The 26,737-nt window shown below is 39.9% G+C and overlaps 1 protein-coding gene across 1 annotated transcript; it reads right to left on the bottom strand.

Moving 5' to 3' along the window:
* Positions 1 to 25,979, bottom strand: LOC128203050 (uncharacterized). Its single transcript, XM_052904301.1, has 5 exons — positions 25,872 to 25,979; positions 19,647 to 20,232; positions 16,402 to 16,560; positions 6,526 to 6,583; positions 1 to 3,340 (listed from the first exon to the last, which is right to left on the bottom strand). Exons 2-5 carry the CDS (start codon positions 20,202 to 20,204, stop codon positions 1,065 to 1,067), a joined length of 3,051 nt encoding a protein of 1,016 aa, XP_052760261.1. The 5' UTR covers positions 20,205 to 20,232; positions 25,872 to 25,979; the 3' UTR covers positions 1 to 1,064.
* Positions 25,980 to 26,737: the final 758 nt, after the last annotated feature.

Genomic DNA, 26,737 nt, shown 5'->3' with positions numbered 1-26,737 from the left:
ATAATTTCAACGTTTAATCATATCTTCTTCAATAATACTCCAATTGTGTGACATGTTAAATAATAGGCCATTGTATATTCTATCATTTAAGGTAACTAAATGTGTTCATTTTTTGGGTATTTCTTTTGAAGCATTTGTCGATAATGCACCACTCAATTGTAACCACGCCCCTCCCCCAGGTCCGGGGAATAGCGGGGACTTGGACTTTCGTTCCTGCCAAGCCCGGGTAAAATCCCCGTCTTGCGGGGACGAATTGCTGGTAAGATCCCCGTTTAATGCCCTCGCACCCCAGAGACCCTAGGTAAAGCCAATTCCTCGCTATATTTGGCGCGAAGACAAAACCACCGCACTCACACGGCACTGCAGGGCCACCTGGAAGGTAAAAACACGGCCAATTTCCCCGCCTTTCCCCGGTATTACCCCGGACCTGAGGGCCGTGGTTACAATTGACTGGTGCATAAATGATACCATAGTTTTGTAGATAGCATTATAATAATGTAAAATTTACGTAATAGATCATAGAAATTAAAAAAGTCAACGTGTTATTGATACATTTCTATAATACAGAATATAAAAAACAGCTGAGCAAGAATGCCATTGTGAATAAAGAAATAAGTTAAATATTCCATATCAATTAATAATCTCTTAGCGAAGTAAGTACTTAACATTTATCAAATGATATCACATCAAACTAGGAAATTAGTTGATTTAATGAAGGATTCTTTTAAAAAAATGTCCATCAAGTTGAACCGATTATTGCACGTGTTGATTAGGGACTGTTGCGTTATAATTAAAAAAGAAAGTTTTCATCCGCGTTCGATATATTTAACAACACCAGCCACAACGACATTGCTGTGTACAGTTAAATCTATTTTAGGATGCATGTAAATACACAACATAAATCAAATTAACTTTGAATACACATAGAAAGTGGTTGATAATAATTAGTTCCTGGAAAAGTAACATACATATCTATAAATAGAATGACACTTCCCCATTGATTGTTTCACTGTTTTTCATCAAACATGAATTCCCATAATCAACGCGAACTTTTAACTTATTGTTCACATTTTGGTGAAGCTGAAATCAAGCCCTCTACTCCAATCGTTAAACATGAGAACCTTGAATGACGGCGAACTGTCCATATGTTCTCGGATGTCTTCCATCTCACTGGCAGGTTTCACCGGGCAGTACTCCATGTGGCATGTAATGGTGTGTGGTATGTTCTTCATCGTCTCTATCAGACTCCGCACCGCCCCCGCTGTCATTGTCACCCACCAAAGTGTAATATCGGTGATGGAGGCTGGAGGGAGGAGGTGGAGCTCACCTAGATCTGTAAACCGTATTTCAAGGCTTTGTAACTGAGGGAGACTTGGTAGTGTATCCACAAGTAACTGGACATTCTTAACGCCATCTAACACAACACGTTGTAGTTTACTCCACCTTTGATCGTGTTTAAATAATCTGAATATGTACATTTCAACATTCGATGATACACTATATAAGTAACATGTTGTAATATGTGTTGGATCAACCTGCACACGTGTTGTACTGTCTCCCCATATATGCAGATATTCCAGCCTGTGACACTGGGACAGGTCATACTGCCCATCACGGTACGACAGTTCCACTGCTTTGAGGGAGTCGGAGGAGGATGTGATCACCTCCTGCACCTCTTCCCCATTAATTTGATCATTGTATCCACTGATGTCTAGTGACTGAATACGTTCCTTGTTTATCATCATCAGCTTTTTTAACACTACGACATCCTTGTCACAATGAATCCTGAAGTGTGCGAGATAGAGCGGTATGTCACCATAGTTGTTCGCCCTGGCTTCACGGTTCCCGGAGAGAATCAGGTCCTGAAATAGTCTAGCCTCTATACCGTCGATTGATGGTTGGTATGGTGGTATAGAACTATTGATCCATGAAGACATTTGTACACCGAGCTCGGGCTTCATTCCACATATGAAAATAAATGTCTGAGAAACATCTCCCAAGATATTTTCCTTATTATCTTGTTCGTACTTGTTTGATAGCTGACTGTAGTCGTTTTCATTCAAACATAAATGAAGAGCCGCTAAAAACTCTTGAAGTGTTTTATGAAAGAATGAAAAGTGAGATGATTCCTCGATTAATGAGTTGGATTTCTTCTCCGTGAGTAAGCCTGACTTCAATGCAAATTCAACCTGCTCCCTGCTTAACAAAGCGTCGACTGTTGTGTCGCTAAAGACAACAGACGAATCTCTGCACTCTGAATACAAAGTTGTGTATGCCAACTTTGCCAGCGCAAGATAAACATTGGGATTTTGCATGAAGCATTTATGTTTCTTAAATACGGGTGGCAGATCGATTTCCGGAATGTTATGCCCGCTTTGCTTACAACTATGTCTACGTGACAGCATGTTTATAACGCCAGCATAAATGTCACATTTTGAATCGGTTAACGATTTGCCCTCGAACCACAGGCACACGAGCTGGGTGATGCTGATAGGTGCTGACAATAATCCTTCAAGACCTTTCTCCCACGCCGTGTACATGAAAGCCTCTGGTGTTCGTTCATCCTTATTTCCCTCATTAAGAATGTTGATGATATTTTCCACGAGTTGCTCTGTGTCTGCTGCTCCTTCTATTTCAAGATATTTGTCGATCTTTGAATCCTCCACTCTAAACTGTGACATTCGCCAGGGACGCGTTGTCGTGAGGAGTGTGGCCTTGTTGGCCGAATTACGGAAAGGGATGACTTTTTCCTCAGTTTTGCAGGTACAGTTTACGTTTTCCGGATGGGTCCATTCGTCGAGGCCGTCAGCTATGATTAAACATGTTTCACTTTCCAGCACCGTCTGTAAGAGCCGGTAACCATCATCGGCATCCTTCTCGTGGTAGATTTTACGTATAAGTTGATCCTTGATCATTTCTGCTAGATCACACGTTTTACATGAATCTCGTAGGGTGACATGAAACAAAAATGCAAACTCTTTGAAGAATTCTGGGTCGGCAAAGCTTGTTTTAATACCGACGTTTTCCTCCGCTGGTAAATACTGGTGGGTCCAATCCAGGGCACACATTACGGAGAATGTAGATTTGCCATTGCCCGGTTCTCCAACAAGGAAAACATTTCTGAGCAACTGAATTTCTTTTATGAAAACATCTGAAAATTTTGCAATTTTTTGACTGCTTTCTTTGTTGTCAATTTTGCCGATTTTTCGATGATCTTTCTCCACAATTTTCGGTGCCACGTAGAATTTCCTGAGTTTTGCGTTCTTTTCTCCGAGAATGGGAGATATCGGCATGTCGGCCAACGTGGTTCGGTAATGGTTTGCCAAACGTAGTCGTAATCCTGAAGTAAATGTAAAGATGTATCATTAAAAACATAGAAATAAGAACATATACGTTTGCATTATCACAAAACACTTGGTGAGAAAACAGGAATCAGTTTTGTGACAAGACGCTCGGTACAAAAGATAAAAATAAGCAATATCACAAGACCCTTGATGCAGACGGTTAGTAATATCAACAGACGCTTGTAAAGAAGATTAGAAGCAGAATTATCAAAAAGACGTCTGTTGCAAAAAATAAGTAGCAGCCTTTAACAAGAGGCCCGGGACCAAAGATAAGAAGCAGCATTATCACAAGATGCTTGTTACAGAAGATAAGTAGCAGCCTTTACCAAGACATTTGGTCCAGAAGATAAGTAACAGCATTATTACAAGACGCTTGGTACATAAAGATAAGAGGCAGAATTATTACAAGACGCTTGTTACAGAAGATAAGAAGCAGCATTATCACAAGACGCTTGGTACAGACAATAAAAAGCAGCATTGTCACAAGACGCTCAGTTCAGCAGATAAGAAGTAGCATTATCACAAGACGCTTAGTACAGAAGATAAGTAGCAGCAATATCACAAGACGCTTGTTGCAGAATATACGTAGCAGTATTATCATAAGACGATTAGAAGCAACATTATAAGTATATATCACAAGTTTCCGGTACGGATTAAAGTCCGACCCGGGTGCACATGCGTAAACTGGTAACGAGGCTTGCCGAGTCACCGGCCACGCAACGTGCCCGAGGGTCGGATTTTCCTATTCGGACCGGAAAAACATGATTGATATTTTTTCTTGCACATCTAAAATTATCAAATTGTGGTAAAATTGATATAGAAAACGCACTTATGTACATTTTACGAACCAGCGAGTGCGACATCGTTTACTGACGTCATAAACCGCAATTATTTTAGTTTAGTTTAAACATATTTATTTTATAACGATTGTGAAACAAGTTATTACAACATTATATTAATCACTCTCGTTGGCACGATATTACGCGAGAGTGTGGTCTTGTGTTGTGGGGAAAACCGGAGAACCCGGAGGAAACCCACTTGTCCGGCTTGGTGAGCACAAACCAAACTCACATGCGCCCAAGCCGGGAATCGAACCCGGGTCGATTAGGTGAGAAGCGAGCGCGCTTACCACTGCGCTAACCGGACAACCAATTATTTTAAATAACTATTGATGTCAAATAGTTACTCTGAAAATCGCGTTTTTTATGATTATTTATTTCCAATTTTAATCAAAAGTTTTGCATACTTATATATTTGATTGCGCTTTACTGAAATGGTTAAATATACTTTTCATAAACCAAACAATAAAAGATATAAAAAGTGACACGTGGATGCGCGTGACTCATCTAACATAGGGGTTTTCCAGCACTGGTGACATAACCGGAAACACACGTCCGGTATACAAAAATATCATATGACGCTTGGCACAGGTGATAAGAAGCAGAAATATCACAAGACGCTTGGTAAGAAGAAAGGCAGCAATAGTGTAATGGTTGTATAAGTTAAAAGTTGTATGAGTTCTTATAAGTATCTATCATGTGTTTCCGGTACGGATAGAAAAATCCGACCCGAGGGCACGCGCGTAAGCCGGTAACGAGGCTTTCCGAGTTACCGGTCACGCAGCGTGCACGAGGGTCGGATTTTTCGATCCGGACCGGAAAAACATGATTGATGTTTTTTCTTGCATACCTAAAATTATGAATTAGTGGGAAAATTGACGTAGAAAACGTACTTTAGTACATTTCAGCAAAAAGCGCGTGCGACGTTGTGTACTGACTTCATCAAGCGCTGTCATTTTAAATCACTATCGACGTCAAATAGTTTCTTTAAACATCGCGCTTTTACGATTATTTCTTTTCAATTTAAATTAAAGGTATTGTATACTTATATTTATGATTCCGCTTTATTGAAATTGCATACTATACTTTTCATAAACCATACAATAAAAGAAATAAAAAATGGCGCGTTGTTGCGCGTGACTCATCTTACATGGGGGGTGTAAGATGAGTTTTTCCAGCACCGGTCACATGACCGGAAACACACGTCCGGATAGAACCCCCTCCCCCCCCCCCCGACTCGATGGCACCTGCGTTGCCAGGTAACGAAGCTTGCCGAATTACCGGCTGCGCAGCGTGCCCGAGAGTCGGATTTTTCGATCTGGAACCGAGGAACCGACACATATGATAGACATTTTTCTAGCATACCTTGAATTACAATATTTTGTGAAAAAATACATGGAAAAGCGCATGTTTGTACATTTTACCAAAAAGGGCGTGCGATGATGTTTACTCACGGCATGACGCGCAGTAAGTTTTATTCACGGCATACGTCAAGAAGTTTCTGAGTATCACGTCTTTTAAGGGTTACTTTTTGTTTTGAAGGTATATTTTAGTAATGTTAATATTTATCGCACTCATCTATTGAAATCTCATAATTATAGTTACATAAAGTGTATAATAAAAGAAATAGAAAGTATAACGTCACAGCGCGTGACTCATCTGGCATCACGGTAGGGGTGCCAGATGGAATTTTCTTGCATACCGGACGTGTGTTTCCGGTCATGTGACCAGTGGTGGAAAAAAACCGTCTTACACACCCCATGTAAGAGGAGTCACGCGCAACAACGCGCCACTTCTTATTTCTTTTCTTGTATTGAATATGAAAAGTAAATTATTCCATTTCAATAAAGCGCAATTAAATATATAAGTATTCGCGCTTTTTGGTGAACTGCACAAAATAAAAGTGCGTTTTCTACGTCAATTTTTCCACAAATTGATAATTTAAGACATGCAAAAAAAATAAGCATGTGTTTCCGGTCCGGATCGAAAATTCCGACCCTCGGGCACGCTGCGTGTCCGATAACTCGGAAAGCCTCGTTACCGGCTTACGCGCGTGCCCTAGGGTCGGATTTTTCTATCCGTACCGGAAACACATGATACTTATATTCCAGCACGGCTGACGTCACCGGAAATGTCTATCCGGTGTGCTAGAAATGCAGAGTTTCAACACTATCTTATCTTTCTTAACGAAAGTTAGTGGGCAGAAACCATTTTTCTTTCTTAGAAACAGTGACCTACACCCTACTTCTCATAAGCAACCACAAGCTAGCTCTTTACGTAAGCCACCATACACACAGTTATCCATATCCATATACGTCAATTTGATCAAAAGCATCTCTTACCTTCCTTCAATATCTCCCCTTCGTTCTCAGCACTGATCTTGAAATCGTCTGTTTCCAGCTGTCAACAAAAAAGATCAATACATTAAGCATCCCATAATTCAAAGGCTATTTTACAAAAAAATATAAATAATAAACTTATATTATAAAGACAATTTGAACGGAAAACAGTTTTACTACATTAGAAAGTGTAAGTACGTTGTCATAGAGGTGACATGTGTTAATAAAACTATTTTTTATCTCGTGATCACGACTAAATTACTCGTTCCCACGACTTGCATGTTTTTGCCACGACTTACAAGTACGGTACAAGGTCAAATAGGTACCCCCACCTACACTAAAATCAGGTGATCAATTAGGTACAAGGTCAAATAGGTACCCCCACCTACACTAAAATCAGGTGATCAATTAGGTACATGGTCAAATAGGTACCCACACCTACACTAAAATCAGGTGATCAATTAGGTACATGGTCAAATAGGTACCCCCACCTACACTAAAATCAGGTGATCAATTAGGTACAAGGTCAAATAGGTACCCCCACCTACACTAAAGTCAGGTGATCAATTAGGTACAAGGTCAAATAGGTACCCCCACCTACACTAAAGTCAGGTGATCAATTAGGTACAAGGTCAAATAGGTACCCCCACCTACACTAAAGTCAGGTGATCTAATTAGGTAAATGGTCAAATAGGTACATCCACCTACACTAAAGTCCGGTAATCTAATTAGGTGCAAGTTCAAATAGGGACCCTACCTACACTTAAGTCCGCTGATCTAATTAGGTGCAAGTTCAAATAGGGACTACCTACACTAAAGTCCGTTGATCTAATAAGGTGCACGTTCAAATAGGGACCCCAACTACACTAAAGTCTGTTGATCTAATTAGGTGCAAGTACAAATAGGGGCCCTACCTACACTAAAGTCCGTTGATCTAATAAGGTGCAAGAACAAATAGGGACCCCACCTACACTAAAGTCCGTTGATCTAATAAGGTGCAAGTTCAAATAGGGAAACCACCTACACTAAAGTCCGTTGATCTAATAAGGTGCAAGTTCAAATAGGGACCCCACCTACACTTAAGTCAGGTAATCTTATAAGGTGCAAGTACAAATAGGGGCCCCACCTACACTAAAGTCCGTTGATCTAATAAGGTGCAAGTACAAATAGAGACCACACCTACACTAAAGTCCGGTGATCTAATTAGGTGCAAGTACAAATAGGGACCCCACCTACACTAAAGTCTGTTGATCTAATTAGGTACAAGTACAAATAGAGACCCCACCTACACTAAAGTCAGTTGATCTAATTAGGTGCAAGTACAAATAGGGTTGGGGTACCTACACTAAAGTCCGTTGATCTAATTAGGTGCAAGTACAAATATGGACCCCACCTACACTAAAGTCCGTTGATCAAATTAGGTGCAAGGTCAAATAGGGACCCACCACCTACACTAAAGTCCGGTGATCTAATTAGGTGCAAGGTCAAATAGGGACCAACCACATACACTAAAGTCCGCTGATCTAATTAGGTGCAAGTTCAAATAGGGACCCCACCTACACTAAAGTCCGGTGATCTAATTAGGTGCAAGGTCAAATAGGGACCCACCACCTACACTAAAGTCCGTTCATCTAATTAGGTGCAAGTACAAATAGGGACACCACCTACACTAAAGTCCGTTGATCTAATTAGGTGCAAGTACAAATAGGGGCCCGCACCTACACTAAAGTCCGGTGATCTAATTAGGTGCAAGTTCAAATAGGGACCCCACCTATACTAAAGTCCGTTGATCTAATAAGGTGCAAGTTCAAATAGGGACACCACCTACACTAAAGTCCGGTGATCTAATTAGGTGCAAGTACAAATAGGGGCCCTACCTACACTAAAGTCCGGTGATCTAATTAGGTGCAAGTTCAAATAGGGACCCCACCTACACTAAAGTCAGGTGATCTAATTAGGTGCAAGTACAAATAGGGACCCCACCTACACTAAAGTCCGGTGATCTAATTAGGTGCAAGTTCAAATAGGGACCCCACCTATACTAAAGTCCGTTGATCTAATAAGGTGCAAGTTCAAATAGGGACACCACCTACACTAAAGTCCGGTGATCTAATTAGGTGCAAGTACAAATAGGGGCCCTACCTACACTAAAGTCCGGTGATCTAATTAGGTGCAAGTTCAAATAGGGACCCCACCTACACTAAAGTCAGGTGATCTAATTAGGTGCAAGTACAAATAGGGACCCCACCTACACTAAAGTCCGGTGATCTAATTAGGTGCAAGTACAAATAGGGACCCCACCTACACTAAAGTCCGGTGATCTAATTAGGTGCAAGTTCAAATAGGGACCCCACCTACTCTAAAGTCCGTTGATCTAATAAGGTGCAAGTACAAATAGGGGCCCCACCTACACTTAAGTCCGGTGATCTAATTAGGTGCAAGTACAAATAGAGACCCCACCTACACTAAAGTCCGGTGATTAAATTAGGTGCAAGTAAAAATAGGGACCCTACCTACACTTAAGTCCGTTGATCTAGTTAGGTGCAAGTACAAATAGGGACCCCACCAACACTAAAGTCCGGTGATCTAATTAGGTGCAAGTAAAAATAGGGACCCTACCTACACTTAAGTCCGTTGATCTAGTTAGGTACAAGTACAAATAGGGACCCCACCTACACTAAAGTCAGATGATCTAATTAGGTGCAAGTACAAATAGGGACCCCACCTACACTAAAGTCCGGTGATCTAATTAGGTGCAAGTACAAATAGGGACCCCTCCTACACTAAAGTCAGGTGATCTAATTAGGTGCAAGTTCAAATAGGGACCCCACCTACTCTAAAGTCCGGTGATCTAATAAGGTGCAAGTACAAATAGGGGCCCCACCTACACTTAAGTCTGGTGAACTAATTAGGTGCAAGTACAAATAGGGACACCACCTACACTAAAGTCCGGTGATCTAATTAGGTGCAAGTACAAATATGGACCCCACCTACACTAAAGTCCGGTGATCTAATTAGGTGCAAGTACAAATAGAGACCCCACCTACACTAAAGTCCGGTGATCTAATAAGGTGCAAGTACAAATAGGGGCCCCACCTACACTTAAGTCTGGTGAACTAATTAGGTGCAAGTACAAATAGGGACACCACCTACACTAAAGTCCGGTGATCTAATTAGGTGCAAGTACAAATAGGGACCCCACCTACACTAAAGTCCGGTGATCTAATTAGGTGCAAGTACAAATAGGGACCCCTCCTACACTAAAGTCAGGTGATCTAATTAGGTGCAAGTACAAATAGGGGCCCCTCCTACACTAAAGTCAGGTAATCTAATTAGGTACAAGGTCAATTAGGTACCCCCACCTACACTAAAGTCAGGTAATCTAATTAGGTGCAAGTACAAATAGGGACCCCACCTACACTAAAGTCCGTTGATCTAATAAGGTGCAAGTACAAATACGGACCCCACCTACACTAAAGTCCGGTGATCTAATTAGGTGCAAGTACAAATAGGGGCCCGCACCTACACTAAAGTCCGGTGATCTAATTAGGTGCAAGTACAAATAGGTACCCTACCTACACTAAAGTCCGGTGATCTAATTAGGTGCAAGTTCAAATAGGGACCCCACCTACACTAAAGTCCGGTGATCAAATTAGGCGCAAGTTCAAATAGGGGCCCCACCTACTCTAAAGTCCGGTGATCTAATTAGGTGCAAGTACAAATAGGGGCCCCACCTACACTTAAGTCCGGTGATCTAATTAGGTGCAAGTACAAATAGGGACCCCACCTACACTAAAGTCCGGTGATCTAATCAGGTGCAAGTTCAAATAGGGACCCCACCTACACTTAAGTCTGCTGAACTAATTAGGTGCAAGTACAAATAGGGACCCCTCCTACACTAAAGTCAGGTGATCTAATTAGGTGCAAGTACAAATAGGGACCCCTCCTACACTAAAGTCAGGTGATCTAATTAGGTGCAAGTACAAATAGGGACCCCTCCTACACTAAAGTCAGGTGATCTTATTAGGTGCAAGTACAAATAGGGACCCCTCCTACACTAAAGTCAGGTAATCTAATTAGGTACAAGGTCAAATAGGTACCCCCACCTACACTAAAGTCAGGTAATCTAATTAGGTGCAAGTACAAATAGGGATCCCACCTACACTAGGGATCCCACCTACACTAAAGTCCGTTGATCTAATAAGGTGCTAGCACAAATAGGGACCCCACCTACACTTAAGTCCGTTGATCTAATTAGGAGCAAGTACAAATAGGAACCCCACCTACACTAAAGTCCGTTGATCTTATAAGGTGCAAGTTCAAATAGGGACCCCACCTACACTAAAGTCCGTTGATCTAATTAGGAGTAAGTTCAAATAGGAACCCCACCTACACTAAAGTCCGTTGATCTAATTAGGTGCAAGGTCAAATAGGGACCCCACCTACACTTAAGTCAGGTGATCTAATAAGGTGAAAGTTCAAATAGGGACCCCACCTACACTAAAGTCCGGTGATCTAATTAGATGCAAGTTCAAATAGGGACCCCACCTACACTAAAGTCCGGTGATCTAATTAGGTGCAAGTTCAAATAGGGACCCCAGCTACTCTAAATTCCGGTGATATAATAAGGTGCAAGTACAAATAGGGGCCCCACCTACACTTAAGTCTGGTGAACTAATTAGGTGCAAGTACAAATAGGGACCCCTCCTACACTAAAGTCCGGTGATCTAATTAGGTGCAAGTACAAATAGGGACCCCTTCTACACTAAAGTCAGGTGATCTAATTAGGTGCAAGTACAAATAGGGACCCCACCTACACTAAAGTCAGGTGATCTAATTAGGTGCAAGTACAAATAGGGGCCCCTCCTACACTAAAGTCAGGTAATCTAATTAGGTACAAGGTCAAATAGGTACCCCCACCTACACTAAAGTCAGGTAATCTAATTAGGTGCAAGTACAAATAGGGACCTCACCTACACTAAAGTCCCTTGATCTAATAAGGTGCAAGTACAAATAGGGACCCCACCTACACTAAAGTCCGTTGATCTAATAAGGTGCAAGTTCAAATAGGGGCCCCACCTACACTAAAGTCCGTTGATCTAATCAGGTGCAAGTTCAAATAGGGACCCCACCTACACTAAAGTCAGGTAATCTTATAAGGTGCAAGCACAAATAGGGGCCCCACCTGCACTAAAGTCCGTTGATCTAATAAGGTGCAAGTACAAATAGGGACCCCACCTACAATCAAGTCTGTTGATCTAATTAGGTGCAAGTACAAATAGGGACCCCACCTACACTAAAGTCCGGTGATCTAATTAGGTGCAAGTACAAATAGGGACCCATCCTACACTAAAGTCCATTGATCTAATTAGGTGCAAGTACAAATAGGAACACCACCTACACTAAAGTGTGTTGATCTAATTAGGTGCAAGTAAAAATAGGAACCCACCACCTACACTAAAGTCCGGTGATCTGATAATGTGCAAGTTCAAATATGGACCCCACCTACACTAAAGTCTGGTGAACTAATTAGGTGCAAGTAAAAATAGGGACCCCTTCTACACTAAAGTCAGGTGATCTAATTAGGTGCAAGTACAAATAGGGGCCCGCACCTACACTAAAGTCCGTTGATCTAATTAGGTGCAAGTTCAAATAGGGACCCCACCTACACTAAAGTCCGTTGATCTAATAAGGTGCAAGAACAAATAGGGACCCCACCTACACTAAAGTCCGTTGATCTAATAAGGTGCAAGTTCAAATAGGGACACCACCTACACTAAAGACCGTTGATCTAATAAGGTGCAAGTTCAAATAGGGACACCACCTACACTAAAGACCGTTGATCTAATAAGGTGCAAGTTCAAATAGGGACCCCACCTACACTTAAGTCAGGTAATCTTATAAGGTGCAAGTTCAAATAGGGGCCCCACCTACACTAAAGTCCGGTGATCTAATAAGGTGCAAGTACAAATAGGGACCCCACCTACATTAAAGTCAGGTGATCTAATTAGGTACATGGTCAAATAGGTACCCCCACCTACACTAAAATCAGGTGAACAATTAGGTACAAGGTCAAATAGGGACCCCACTACACTAAAGTCCGGTGATCTAATTAGGTAAATGGTCAAATAGGTACCCCCACTTACACTAAAATCAGGTGATCAAATAGGTACAAGGTCAAATAGGTACCCCCACCTACACTAAAATCAGGTGATCAATTAGGTACATGGTCAAATAGGTACCCCCACCTACACTAAAATCAGGTGATCAATTAGGTACAAGGTCAAATAGGTACCCCCACCTACACTAAAGTCAGGTGATCTAATTAGGTAAATGGTCAAATAGGTACATCCACCTACACTAAAGTCAGGTGATCTAATTAGGTACATGGTCAAATAGGCACCCCCACCTACACTAAAGTCAGGTGATCTAATTAGGTACAAGGTCAAATAGGTACCCCCACCTACACTAAAGTCAGGTGATCTAATTAGGTACAAGGTCAAATAGGTACCCCTACCTACACTAAAGTCAGGTGATCAAATTAGGTACATGGTCAAAAAGGGGCCCACCTACACTAGAGTCCGGTAGTCTAATTAGGTGCAGTTGTCAAATTAGGACCACCACAGACACTAAAGTCCATTGATTTAATTAGGTGCATGGTCAAATAGGGACCCTACAAATACTAAGTCCAGGAATCAATTAGATGCAATGTTAAATAGGGACCCCACCTACACTAAAGTCGGGTGATCTAATTAGATGCAAGGTCAAATAGGGGCCCCCACCTACACTTTAGTCAGGTGATCTAATTAGGTACATGGTCAAATAGGGACCCCACCTACACTAAAGTCCAGTGATCTAATCAAGTGCAAGGTCAAATAGGGACTTCACCTACACTAAAGTCTGGTGATCTTATTAGGTGCAAGGTCAAATAGGGACCCCACCAATACTAAAGTCCAGTAATCAATTTAGATGCAATGTCAAATAGGGACCCCACCTACACTAAAGTCAGGTGATCTAATTAGATGCAAGGTCAAATAGGGCCCCTCCTACACTTAAGTCTGGTGATCTAATCAGGTACAGGTCAAATAGGGACCACCCCTACACTAAAGTCCGGTGATCTAATTAAGTGCAAGGTCAAATAGGGACCTCACCTACACTAAAGTCTGGTGATCTTATTAAGAGCAGGGTCAAATAGGGACCCCACCAACACCAAAGTCTGGTGATCTAATTAGGTGCAAGGTAAAATAAGGGCCCCCACCTACACTAAAATCGGGTGATCTAATTTGGTTCAAGGTCAAATAGGCACCCCCCACAAAAACTTTAGTCCGGTGATCCTATTAGGTGCAAGGTCAAATATGGCCCCCACCAACACAAAGGTCCGGTAATCTGATTAGACGTAAGGTCAAATAGGGACCCCCCCATAATAATACACTAACTTCCAGTGTTCTTATTAGGTGCAATGTAAAATAGGGACCCCACCTACACTAAAGTCCAGGATTCTTATCAGGTGCCCCACCTACACTAAAGTCCGGTGATGTAATTAGATGCAAGGTCAAATAGGGGCCCCACCTACACTAAAGTCTGGTGATCTAATTAAGTGCATGGTCAAATAGGGACCCGACCTACACTAAAGTCCGATGATCTAATTAGGTACAAGGTTAAAAAGGGGCCCCAAAGAACACTATAGTCCGGTTATCTAATTAGGTGCAATGTCAAATACGGACACCAACCTACACTTTGGTGCAATGGCATTTAGGGGTTTTCACATTTACTTAACTCCGGTAATCTAATTAGGTGCAAGGCCATATAGGGGTTCCCACCAACACTAAAGTCCGGAAATCTGTTAAGGTGCAAGGCCATATAGGGGTTCCCTCCAACACTAAAGTCTGGTGATCTAATTAGGTGCAAGGTCAAATAGGGGCCCCACCTACACTAAAGTCCGGTGATCTAATTAGGTAAAAGGTCAAAAAGGGTCCACATCTACAGTAAAGTCCGGTGATCTTATTATGTGCAAGGTCAAATAGTGCCCCACCTACAGAAAGTCAGGTGATCTAATTAAGTGCAAGGTCAAATAGGGACGCCCACTTACATTAAAGTCTGTTGATCTAATTAAGTGCAAGGTCAAATAGGGACGCCCACTTACATTAAAGTCTGTTGATCTAATTAAGTGCAAGGTCAAATAGGGACACCCACTTACATTAAAGTCTGTTGATCTAATTAAGTCCAAGGTCAAATAGGGACGCCCACTTACATTAAAGTCTGTTGATCTAATTAAGTGCAAGGTCAAATATGGACGCCCACTTACATTAAAGTCTGTTGATCTAATTGCAAGGTCAAATAAGGACCCTCATCTGCACTAAAGTCTGTAAATCTTATTAGGTGCAAGGTCAAATAGGGACCCCTACCTACACTAAAGTCTAGTGATCTAATTAGGTGGATCAAATAGGGACCCCACCTACACTAAAGTATGTTGATCTAATTAAGTGGAAGGTCAAATAGGGCCCCGACCTACACTAAAGTCTGTTGAACTAATTAAGTGGAAGGTCAAATAGGGCCCCGACCTACACTAAAGTCTGTTGAACTAACTAAGTGGAAGGTCAAATAGGGACCCCACCTTCACTTAAGTATATTGATCTAATTAAGTGGAAGGTCAAATAGGGCCCCGACCTACACTAAAGTCTGTTGAACTTATTAAGTGGAAGGTCAAATAGGGACCCCACCTTCACTAAAGTCCGGTGGTTTAATTAAGTACACGGTAAAATAAAGACCCCACCTACACTAAAGTCCGGTGATCTGATAAAGTGGAAGGTCAAGAAGGGACCCCCCTCGCCTACAGTAAAGTCCGTTGATATAATTAAGTGCAAGGTTGAATAGGGGCCCCCACCTACACTTAAGTCTAGTGATCTGATTAGGTGCAAGGTCAAACCATACTATTCCAAATTGTGTTCAATAAACTCATACCTGAACCGCATAAAAGGTATTCCACACGATATAATTCGCAGACAAATATCTTTGCAGGAGTTTATCGAATCTGATACAAAAAAGTACACGTGCAATCATACCTTCAATCAGTTGATTCTCAGGTCGGTATACTAGTTTCCTTATGTCCTCTAGGATATAAGTTCATACCCGTTGAAGCACTTTTTCGCTTTTTTGAGCTTAGGGTATGCTAGTTCAATTGTGTCCCCTAACATGATAAGTCATACTCGGGTGTGCACATGCGCAGAAGTTGGCAGTCAAGTTCAAAAGTCGTCTGCGAGGTTTCACCGTACATAATATTTTTTATTTTTTTTTCTTCTCAATATATTCATACCTGAACTACACAAAAAATAGTGCACACGTTATAATTCAAAAGTGCCCTTCCATCAAGTTGATATGTATTTCTACACGCGTCAACAAATTTGATACAAAAAGTAATCTTTTACTCATACCATTTCTCGTTCCTGTTCTGTGGCGTGTTGTGCCTTACATTGGTATGCTAGTTCAGCTGTGTTCCCTATCATGTAAAGTCATACCTCTTTAATCTGTTCCACAGAATGTGGTGCCCTAATTCGGTATGCTAGTTCAGTTGTGTTCTCTATCATGTAAAGTCATACCTGTTTAATCTGTTCCACGGAATGTGGTGCTATGTGCCGGTATTCTAGTTCAGTTGTGTCATCTATCATGTAACGTCATACCTGTTTAATCTGTTCCACGGCATGTCGTACCTAGGGTCGGTATGCTAGTTCAATTGTGGCCTCTATCATGGAAAGCCATACCTGTTTAATCTGTTTCGCGGCTTGTTGTGCCTTTGGCCAGTATGCTAGTTCAATTTTGCCATCTCTCTTGTAAAGTCATACCTGTATAATCTGTTTAGTCCGCTAAAATGTAAATTTGTACCTTCTTAAGCTGTTCCGCAGCGTGTAGAGCCTCAGGTCGGTTTGCTAGTTCAGTCTTATCCTCCAGCAGGGTGCGTAGCTTGACCAGAAAGTCCACTAGTTCTGTTTTCTTGACCCTCTGGTCATGGGAATGGCGTATGCGTCGACCAATGTCCCGAACCTTAAATGTAATGTTTGAAATAAGTATTGTCTAACATAGCTTGTAGTTGTGGTGAAGATGGCCCAAATTGAAATGCATACTATCATGCAATATGTAGTAACTATATATTCACTTTAAGACTTCTTGGTTGTTTGGATTAGAGTAAAGAATGTACAAAATAATCAGAGCAACTTCAAGTGAATACTGAAACATTCTACACTTATTATGAACATTCTTAAAAGCTGAATTCTCACAGACTGACTGTTAAGGCCACGTTTTTATGTTTTGTCTGGGAATTAGCCAATGTTTGCGTTAATGTCTGGAAACCAGTGATATAAGACTGCTGACAAATGATCTGATCTGGGGTTTTTTCATATTATTTTGTTCGAAAATTGATGTTTAATGGCTAAAAATGTTAGTAACGCTTTTAGAAACAAGAGGCCCAAAAGGGCCTATGCTCTACTGGCATGGCTTTTGTGATCATATCAATCTACAGCATGTATGTATGGGTAAAAGGCAACAGACATATAGTTTATGTTTTGTGTTTGGGTTACCTGAAAACGTAGCACGTTCAACATCTGAGCCCAGAAAGTATTGTAAGCAGATTAGTTGCATGAACTATTTTAACAGTGCTCCAGCCAGGATTTGAAAAGGGCAGGGTGCTAGGTTAAAAAGGTCACTTTCAATGAGCCTTGATCGGGCACTTGCAAGGGCCAATGTTGAATTCTTATTGTGTATTTGTTGTAATTACTTTCAATCCTAATAGTTAGTTATGAATACCTTAGCTGTTTTCTTTAATTTAGTGTCAAAACTATTTATATTTATTATTTTCATACTTATTTCTGAAAATTGGCTCTGTCAAACAAAAGGGCACAGCAGGGTGTAGTAAAGGGCAGCAGGGTGCTGGAAAAGGGCAGCCGGGTGCCCCACCCTGCTATTTAGGCCTAGCTGGAGCACTGTTTTAATATGTGCCAAGTAAAAGTCATCTGACAAAAAAAAAATGCTTTAAAAACTGTACTTACAGTAAAAATTTCTGTAGTTTTAAAAGTTAAACAAGATCTGTCACAGTATGTGACGAATGCCCCCGAATGTGACATTGACCTACGAACAAGGTCAGTACATGAAAAGTTGATCTTGCCTTTACGTGTCAAATATATATGGCAAGTTATTTTAAAGTAGGGACACGGGTCTTGCAGACGACACGTCGTCTTGGTATGTGGAACACATGTGGCAAGTTATTTTAAAATCTGCCCATACAAGGGAAAGTTACAGCCCGGACATGACAACCTATACTCTATGTCCTTATATGCAGCACTCCATTGTAAATAAACACTAAGTGTGACCTTGACCTTTGAGGTAGGGACACGGTTCTTGCACGTGACACGTCGTCTTCGTATGTGGAACACATGTGGCAAGTTATTTTAAAATCTGTCCATACAAGAGAAAGTTACAGCCCGGACACGACAACCTATACTCTATGTCCTTATATGCAGCACTCCATTGTGAATAAACACTATGTGTGACCTTGACCTTTGAGGTAGGGACACGGGTTTTGCACGCGACACGTCGTCTTGGTATGTGGAACACATTTGGCAAGTTATTTTAAAATCTGTCCATACAAGGGAAAGTTACAGCCCGGACACGCCAACCTATACTCTATGTCCTTATATGCAGCACTCCATTGTGAATAAACACTAAGTGTGACCTTGACCTTTGAGGTAGGGACACGGGTCTTGCACGCGACACGTCGTCTTGGTATGTGGAACACATGTGGCAAGTTATTTTAAAATCTGTCCATACAAGGGAAAGTTACAGCCCGGACACGACAACCTATACTCTTATGTCCTTATATGCAGCACTCCATTGTGAATAAACACTAAGTGTGACCTTGACCTTTGAGGTAGGGACACGGGTCTTGCACGCGACATGTCGTCTTGGTATGTGGTACACATGTGGCAAGTTATTTTAAAATCTGTCCATACAAGAGAAAGTTACAGCCCGGACACGACAACCTATACTCTATGTCCTTATATGCAGCACTCCATTGTGAATAAACACCAAGTGTGACCTTGACCTTTGAGGTAGGGACACGAGTCTTGCACGCCACACGTCGTCTTGGTATGTGGAACACATGTGGCAAGTTATTTTAAAATCTGTCCATACAAGGGAAAGTTACAGAGCCGGACGGACTGTGCGATTTTAATATGCCCACATTCGGGGGCATAAAAAAGTTGGTCAAAAGGTCAAAGTCAAGGGCAGCCTAGGAAAACATTGATCAATTTGAACAAACATTCACAATCAATTGTGCTGAGATGGATGCACGAACACACAAAAAGATTTTCAAACCTTTCCAGATTTATGTTTACCAAACCTGTGAACCCTGGGTGTGGCCAGTAATGACACCAGGTGCATCACTTAAACATTCACAACCAATTTTGTTAAGATGAATGCGCAAACTACAGAACTTAAAGCTAAAAAATGGCCTTTGGGCTTTCAACAAGAACAAGGCAGAGTAATTCACAAAATCAACTGCAGAAGCAAAAAGCAAATTGTCTCTCAAAATCCTAGACTTGCAAATTGTCTCCCTTAACTCTAGACTTAAATTTACATGTACATGTAAACTTGGCTAAAAATAGAATTCGCTCATGCAGACCTGGCTAAAAATAGAAAGCATTTCTTGAAACCTTTCATGGCCCATAATCTAGGCATTTATGGGCGGATCTGGCTGGTTTTCGAAAGGAACCGAGCTCTAATGGATATCTAGATACTGTACAAGTTTCATCGAGATACAATCAAAACTGAAGACTGTATCGTGTTCACAACCAATTGTTTACAGACGCATGAACGCACGGATGCACATACTACGTACACATTACCATCGCATAAGCTCTTCTGGCCTTTGGCCAGTAGAGCTAAAAACGAGTTTTTTTTTGCTGTTTTTTAGTGAATTATCTTATATGACCGAACTAAATGTAGTGATGCCCAAATAAGCTGATTCTGGGACAAAAATAAATAAATAAAAGTCAAAACTGTCAATCTGTGAGAGTGCAGCTTTAAAAAGTCATCGAAATCGCATAATATGATTATAGTATGATTCATATGTTTACCTCTGTTAACAAATTTGGCTGTGTTGCAACGATAAACGACAGCTTGTTCTGGAAATCCTCGCAATTCATCATGACGCTGATCACGCCGTTGAAGTCACTGTCTTTGATGGAGGACACGGTTTTGTAGCCATCAGGAGGAAGGAAACACTTGGCTATCTCCCAGGGAATGGTGCTCCATTTGTCTGCGTTCGTGTTCTTCCAGGATGGTCCCGAAAACCTGTGATGTTGAACTATTTCATCACGGACGCCTTCACAAATCCCATTTGGACAAGGAACATACTGTTTTGAAGGGCCGTTATGAAATTTGCATTTTTTTTTACTTGTGCATATCTTAGGAGTGGAGCACTTCAACACGTTCTCGGTGAAACATTGTACACATGTTGCCCCGCCTGGAAGACCCTTGGATGTTCTAACGTTGTTATAGATGTCCTGGTGAACGCATGTCAGCACCTCCTCCACAAAAATTTGTAAACCCTCCTTGGTGATGTTGAGGGCGAGGGCGGCCTTGATCCAGTTTTGGACCTCCTCTTCCCTCAACGAATCCCGATAAGAGGCCATTGTTTTGCCATTAGACTGTATTCAATAACTGGTAAAAGAAACAAGTCACTGAGTATAACTTACATTATAAAAGTCCCCTTCAGATTCTTATACAATTTACTAGCATAAATTAGAGCTGCACTCTAACAAATTTACTGTTTTGGCAACTTATTTATTTTCTTGGAATGAGCGAATTTTTGCGTAAATATCCACAAACTAGTGATATAAGACTGCTGACAAAAGATCAGATCGCAGATGTTCATATTTCCGACAAAAATTGATGTTTTATGGCTAAAGAGTTACTAACGGTTTAAGAAAAACACATTTTTTTTAACTAAACTATGAAAATCTGCGATCTGATTTTTGTAAGCAGTCGTATATCACTAGTTTCCATTCATTTTGATATAAATTGGGACGTTCCAAGACAAAAAAATTTTTTGAGTTGTCAAAACGTTCAATCTGTGAGAGTGCATCTTTAAGAAAATGTTGAAATAGCCACCACATTTTTCACGACATTTTTGCTGTTATTATAGGACCCTTATAAATTGTAGTAAATTGATTCTTTATGTTGGCATGGCAACCAATAAAATAAAATGATGTGCATGATATTCGGACGGACATCCCCTATGGTGGAATCCGTAGGGGGTTAAAATTATTACATATTATACAGCATAAAATTATTTAAGTAATAACCATTGTAATGGTTCACGGTTATTTTTTTTTTACCAAAATAAATAATTTAATGCGATGCAGTCGCATAACTCTTTATTTTGGTAAATACATACTGACATAACCCTTAAAGCTGCACTCTCACAGATTTACCAATTTTACAACATTTTCTTTTGTCTTGGAAACAGCATTTTTTGCAAACCAATGACATAAGATTGCTGACAAAAAATCGGATCGTAGATTTTTATATTTTCGCTCGAACACCAATGTTTTATGGTTAAAACCATTACTTATGGTTTAAGAAAAATGCATAAAAAAATCATTTTTTTTAACTTAAATATAAAAATCTATGATCCAATTTTTTGTCAGCAGTCTTATATAACTGTTTTTTATGCATTTTCGCAAATATTGGCTTATTCAAAGACAACGAATAAAAAAGTTGACAAAACGTTCAATCTGTGAGAATGCAGCTTTAAATCAGCTTAGTATTTGACATAATATTTTGTCTACTGGTTCAGCCCCTATAACAGCTGACTGCTAATTTACTTAAGTGGATGTACTGCAGATTTTAAAAATACTGTCATCCCATTGGGCAAAAATATAATTTTGACCTCTAATCGCAGGTTTGATTAGTATATACAAATTTATTTTTGCTCGATTGTGACGAAAGTTAAGCTTATAGAATCACTGCCGGGTCCGTTTCCTGGGCAGAAACCAGTACTGTGTCCATTCTGAGAGGCCATGAGAAAGTACTCCTGGTGGGGATTGAACCCCTTGGGTGAGAGGCAGGCATCTTAACCACTAGACCACTCTCACCCTGATGGGGTTCAAACCCAAAACCTCTTGGATGAGAGGCGGACACCTATACCACTAGACAACTCTCACCCCTATCGTGATAAATCCAATCTATGGAACCCATAGCATCATCACTCAGGTGAACGAGAATGATTAAATTGATGCTGATCCGTGGTCTAGTGGTACCGCACTTGACTATCAATCTATGGGTAGGAGGTTCGACTCCCATGCAGGCCTACAGCCTATAATATATACATGTAGTAGTATCAGCAGATAAGGTAAATGAAATTATAAAACTATGCTTCATTCACTTTTTTTTCAGTATATGTGTAGATGCATTGTTATCTTATAATACAGTATTATTCATTGTATTTATAGTTATCCTTCTTACCTGATTTATATGTTTGTTGTATAACATTTACGTAAAGTTTTATTCTATAAGACTGTATGTTTCTTTGTATATGTTCTGATTATCATGTGTCATGTGTCTTCATATCGGAGGAAAAAGAATCTCTCCTTACTTTTCTACATGACATGTTAGAATAATTAATGCGATTGTGTTGAAAATAAGGTACAGTACAGCCTTTTAGCTCACTGTTAATATCTAAATAATGCAGGGCTTTCTCTGGCCATTTTGGGAAAAAGACCCTGGACATTTTGGGAAATTTTGCGTCATGAAAATGCCGAAATTGGGAAATTGTACAGTTAAAAGAAAAAGCTGTGTAGTCTCCTGAGAATTAGGAAATGATTTAATATTAGTTTATTTTCCCTTTAAAGGACCCAAATGGCTGAAATATCAATCCTTTGGTTGTAAATATCTATTGCAATAAATCATGACAGATAATATTTCATACTGATCTCTGAATGTGATGAAAATCAATGATTTCCGAGATCTATATCAAAAAAACTTTACATGACATGACTTATTAGGAAGTTGCAAATGAACCAATACAGATAAAAAAGACTTTCTAAAAAAAAAATATTCTTTTATTGGTATTTTTTTCTGAAGATTGGAAAAAATACCTTACATTTTGCTTTGGGAATGGGTCTGATAGTCGTACCCTTGGGTACTATAGAAAAAGCCATGTAATCATACACCAAATTGATGATTATGTGTTACTATGATTCACAGCCTATAAATAAGTATGCGCTTGGATACCAGGATGATTTTTCACAAAGCTTATGCACCAGTCAATTGTAACCACGCCCCCCCCCCAGGTCCGGGGAATAGCGAGGACTTTGACTTTCGGTCCAGCCACCCCCGGTTAAATCCCCGCTCTGCGAGGACGAACAGATGGTAAATTCTCTGCCAAATGCCCCCGCACCCCAGGGACCCTAGTTAAGGCCAATTCCCCGCTATATTTAAAGCGAAGACATAACCACAACATTCACCCGGCACTGCAGGGCCACCTGAAAGGTAAAAACACGGCCCATTTCCCCGGTATACCCCCGGACCTGGGGGGCAGTGGTTACAATTGACTGGTGCATTAATAATTAAAAGGCTGGTTTCTTACTATAAAAACAATAAAACATAAATTGAACCAAAATGCAATACTGTTGTCATAGAGAATGACAATGCATATATGTATAACTACATGTATGATAAACAAGTCTAATTTCATCTATTCATCATATTTGTGCAACCGTTATGGATGAATGAGTACAGTAGAATCTATGCGATATAATCAGCAGCGTTCGACACTAACGGGAGTCCGGTACTCCGAGACTCCTAAAATTCGGCTCGGACTACCGGATTTTCCGTCTAGGCAGTCCGTCGGACTCCTTCATTTCAAAATCCAATTGTACACAAATCGTATCCGAAGGTTAAAAGTATCCGAAAGCTCGTATGTTTATTTTGCGACTCGTCAAATCGTTATCATTTAGACGCTCTTTAATGTAGTAAGTGACGTCATAGACTGGTATTCATGTATCTTTTAAAGTTTGTAATATGGTAATTAAATCGATAAAACCCGTCAAACGGTGTTTACCAAAAATATTCTTCATTGATTTTAGATGTAAACAATGTTTATGTTAACGGTAAAATGGATTTCGCCACCGGCAGCAAAAATAAAAGAACTGAAAAAGAAAAAAAATCATAAAGAGTTTGTAATTTATAGAGAAAGGAAATTCAGCAAGCATGGTTAAAACAATTGTCTTGGCTGATGTTTGAACTGACATCTGTATGAGTACCTGACTGTAGGGAGCTTTGTCACTGTGCGCTCTAACGTGCGATTGATAGCTAAAGAACTTCAGCGAACACGTTATATATTACCTTTTTGGATGTGTTCGCTGAAGAGAACGCCGTATCCAAACCCTACCAGAATTCGTGACATTTTTATGTCACGCTGTTATTTCACTTGTATGCATTGTACAGACAAAATAGCTGTATCCTTAGGTTAATGAAGTAAAATGTAGTTCACAAACTCATTTTCAAAACCAAAAAACGCCTTAAAGATAGTTGATTTAGCATTTTAATAAATCCTATTACAAGCATTCCTTATCTAGGTCATAGTTGTGTTCAAATTTAATCACGTGACACCAAGATTTTCAGAAAATACCCATGTGACCTAGTGTTTATTTTGCTGTTATTTTTTCTATTTCGAATAATTAATAAATAACTAATAACAAATTTGGAATAAATAAATTGTTTTTACTTATCAAAAGGTATATACAGCCTTACTGTAATTGGATTCAACTAAATGAACAATGTGAATCCGATGCTATAAATAGAATCCATCGACGTCATCATGGTCATGTGATTGCATTGCATCATCACACTCAATTGATTCTGGTTGACTTTACTATGGGGGTTACGCCATAACTTTAATGTATTGTAAACATTAAAAAAATAAACATCAACATTAAAGTTATGGAAGCCAGAACTATGTGATTGAAAGCCATCAAAACTCTTTTAAGGGCCATGATAATATTATAAGCTAAGAAAATGCAAAAAAGGGAAAAATAATTAAGTTAATCACCAGCTGACTGCTTGTTCATTCAGCTGAACAAAGCTATCTTTGACAGGTAGTGCATTCTGTTTATGGATGCTGAACATTATTCAGAAATAAGGACAGTCCTACACAGACTATGTCACTATGTACCAAGCTTATATTGCAAAGTCTGTTAGCATTGACACAACATATAAGGCATGTCAGTGTCTCGTTGCACTGATTGCAGATGAATGTTCCAATTAAACAAAATTCAGTATTTGATAATGCCCCCGTTCAATTCCCTTATATCTGATGGCTCCACAGCCGCTTCACAAGAGGCCAAGGTTCTATATCTAGATCGTCAGTTCATGGCAATTTCTTCAAGTCATATTAGAATCTATTAGATAAATAGTTTCAGTCATGTTCATGTTATTTGAATACAACAATTAAAATATAACTTAAATGTGCTCTCATAATACAAATCTCTAGTTTGCCTTTCAGAAATAAAATACCAAAGGCTCTGTGAAATCATTGAATAAATAGTCATCAGTGCTCCAGCCAAATGACAATTTTGATGTGAATTAAACTAGCCTTTATGGGACACTTGCAAGGGCCAGTTACTCAACTTTTTATGTAATGTGATGTTACTTCTTTCAATACGGTACTTAGAGTTTGTTACCTCAGCTGTTAACTTTAAGTTAGTGTCAAAAGTATGTACATTTATAATTAATTTCTGGACATTGACTGGCAAACAGAAGGGCACAGCTGGGTGTAGTAAAATGGCAACCGGGTACTTGAAAAGGGCAGCGGGTGTCCCAACCTGTTATTTAGGGCTAGCTGGAGCATTGAGTCAATAAATTTAAATAAATGTTCTAATTATCCTGGACTCCTTATTTTTATGTCGGACTCCTTGATTTTGGAATTAAGGAGTCCGGTGGACTTCTCTAAAAGTCTAAGTGTCAAACACTGATCAGAACGTATTTTGTTAATTCTAAGCCTTTTCCTCTTTAATTACTTATCTATTATTTTCCCCTCTCTAACCAGTATGTATATACATATGTAATTGTTTATTTGGAGGTCTTAATGGGATAATGACTTTCAAAGTTTGAGCAGTATACATACACGTAAAACGAAAGCAGTAAGAACATGAAAATATACGTGAAATGAAACATGATTTTCAAATATTAAACTCAATTAATATGGTTTTGCATTTCCTTAATGTCTCTGATTACACACATAATGTGATGCTGATCTGAAAAGTTGTTGAATTGTGTTAAAAAAAATCAAAACTCACATTTACGGCCGCCATTAAAGCAAATACGTGACGAACATTTAACATAGCGCATGCGCGAAAACATTTGGGCGTCCATTCGGAACTCCTCGGTTTGTTTTTCAATACTTGTTAATACGGCAGTATAAAGTAGCAGACAACAGGTATCACAATAAGGTGGCAGACTACAGGTTTCACACAGTATTGATCCAAACTATAACGCAGTGATCTCCCATGTTGCATACACCGCGTAGATGTTCGGCCCAATTCAACTGCATACTTCATTTGTTTTTATAACAAGCTTTATTTACAGTCACTAAAGTGAACGCAGTACTTCTTAACGGTCATGTGTAACACTTGTTTACGTCGCACTTTCACAAGAACCTAAATGTCACTATGCTGTCTTATTTATGCTATGATAAGGTTTTAGATGACACATTCCCCCTGAACTGTGTCAGGGAGAGCTCGGATGTTGATTTATAAGGCACTTTTAATGCCGTGTCTGTTTGAGTTTAGATGATAAACTAAATGGTGATGTGTGACGCCATGTATTGAAATTTGATGTATAGAATCGTTGATTATTGGTGATGATTTTAAGGTTTTTACCATGGAATTTACGATTCAGGGGGTATTTAAGCCTTTTGACTTTAAAGTGTTCCTATGTGACTAAATGAGTATGGCACACACCGTACCTGTACAGGTCAATATAATCTGAGTCTTTAACCTCCTATCAATAATATTGCTGTTACAAAAAGTCAAGGGAGTGCCCATTTGTAACAATTTACCGAGATAGATATGCATTAACTTAAAACTTAAACCACTCAAGTAATTTTTTTCCTATTTTCAGCAACAACAGAATGGTACGCCATCGTATGAGCAGGCCACATACG

The sequence above is a fragment of the Mya arenaria genome, chromosome 9 (genome assembly GCF_026914265.1).
Source record: "Mya arenaria isolate MELC-2E11 chromosome 9, ASM2691426v1".
NCBI lineage: Eukaryota > Metazoa > Mollusca > Bivalvia > Myida > Myidae > Mya > Mya arenaria.
The sequence above is the reverse complement of the archived record's forward strand: the minus strand, read 5'-3'. Positions and strand labels throughout refer to the sequence as shown.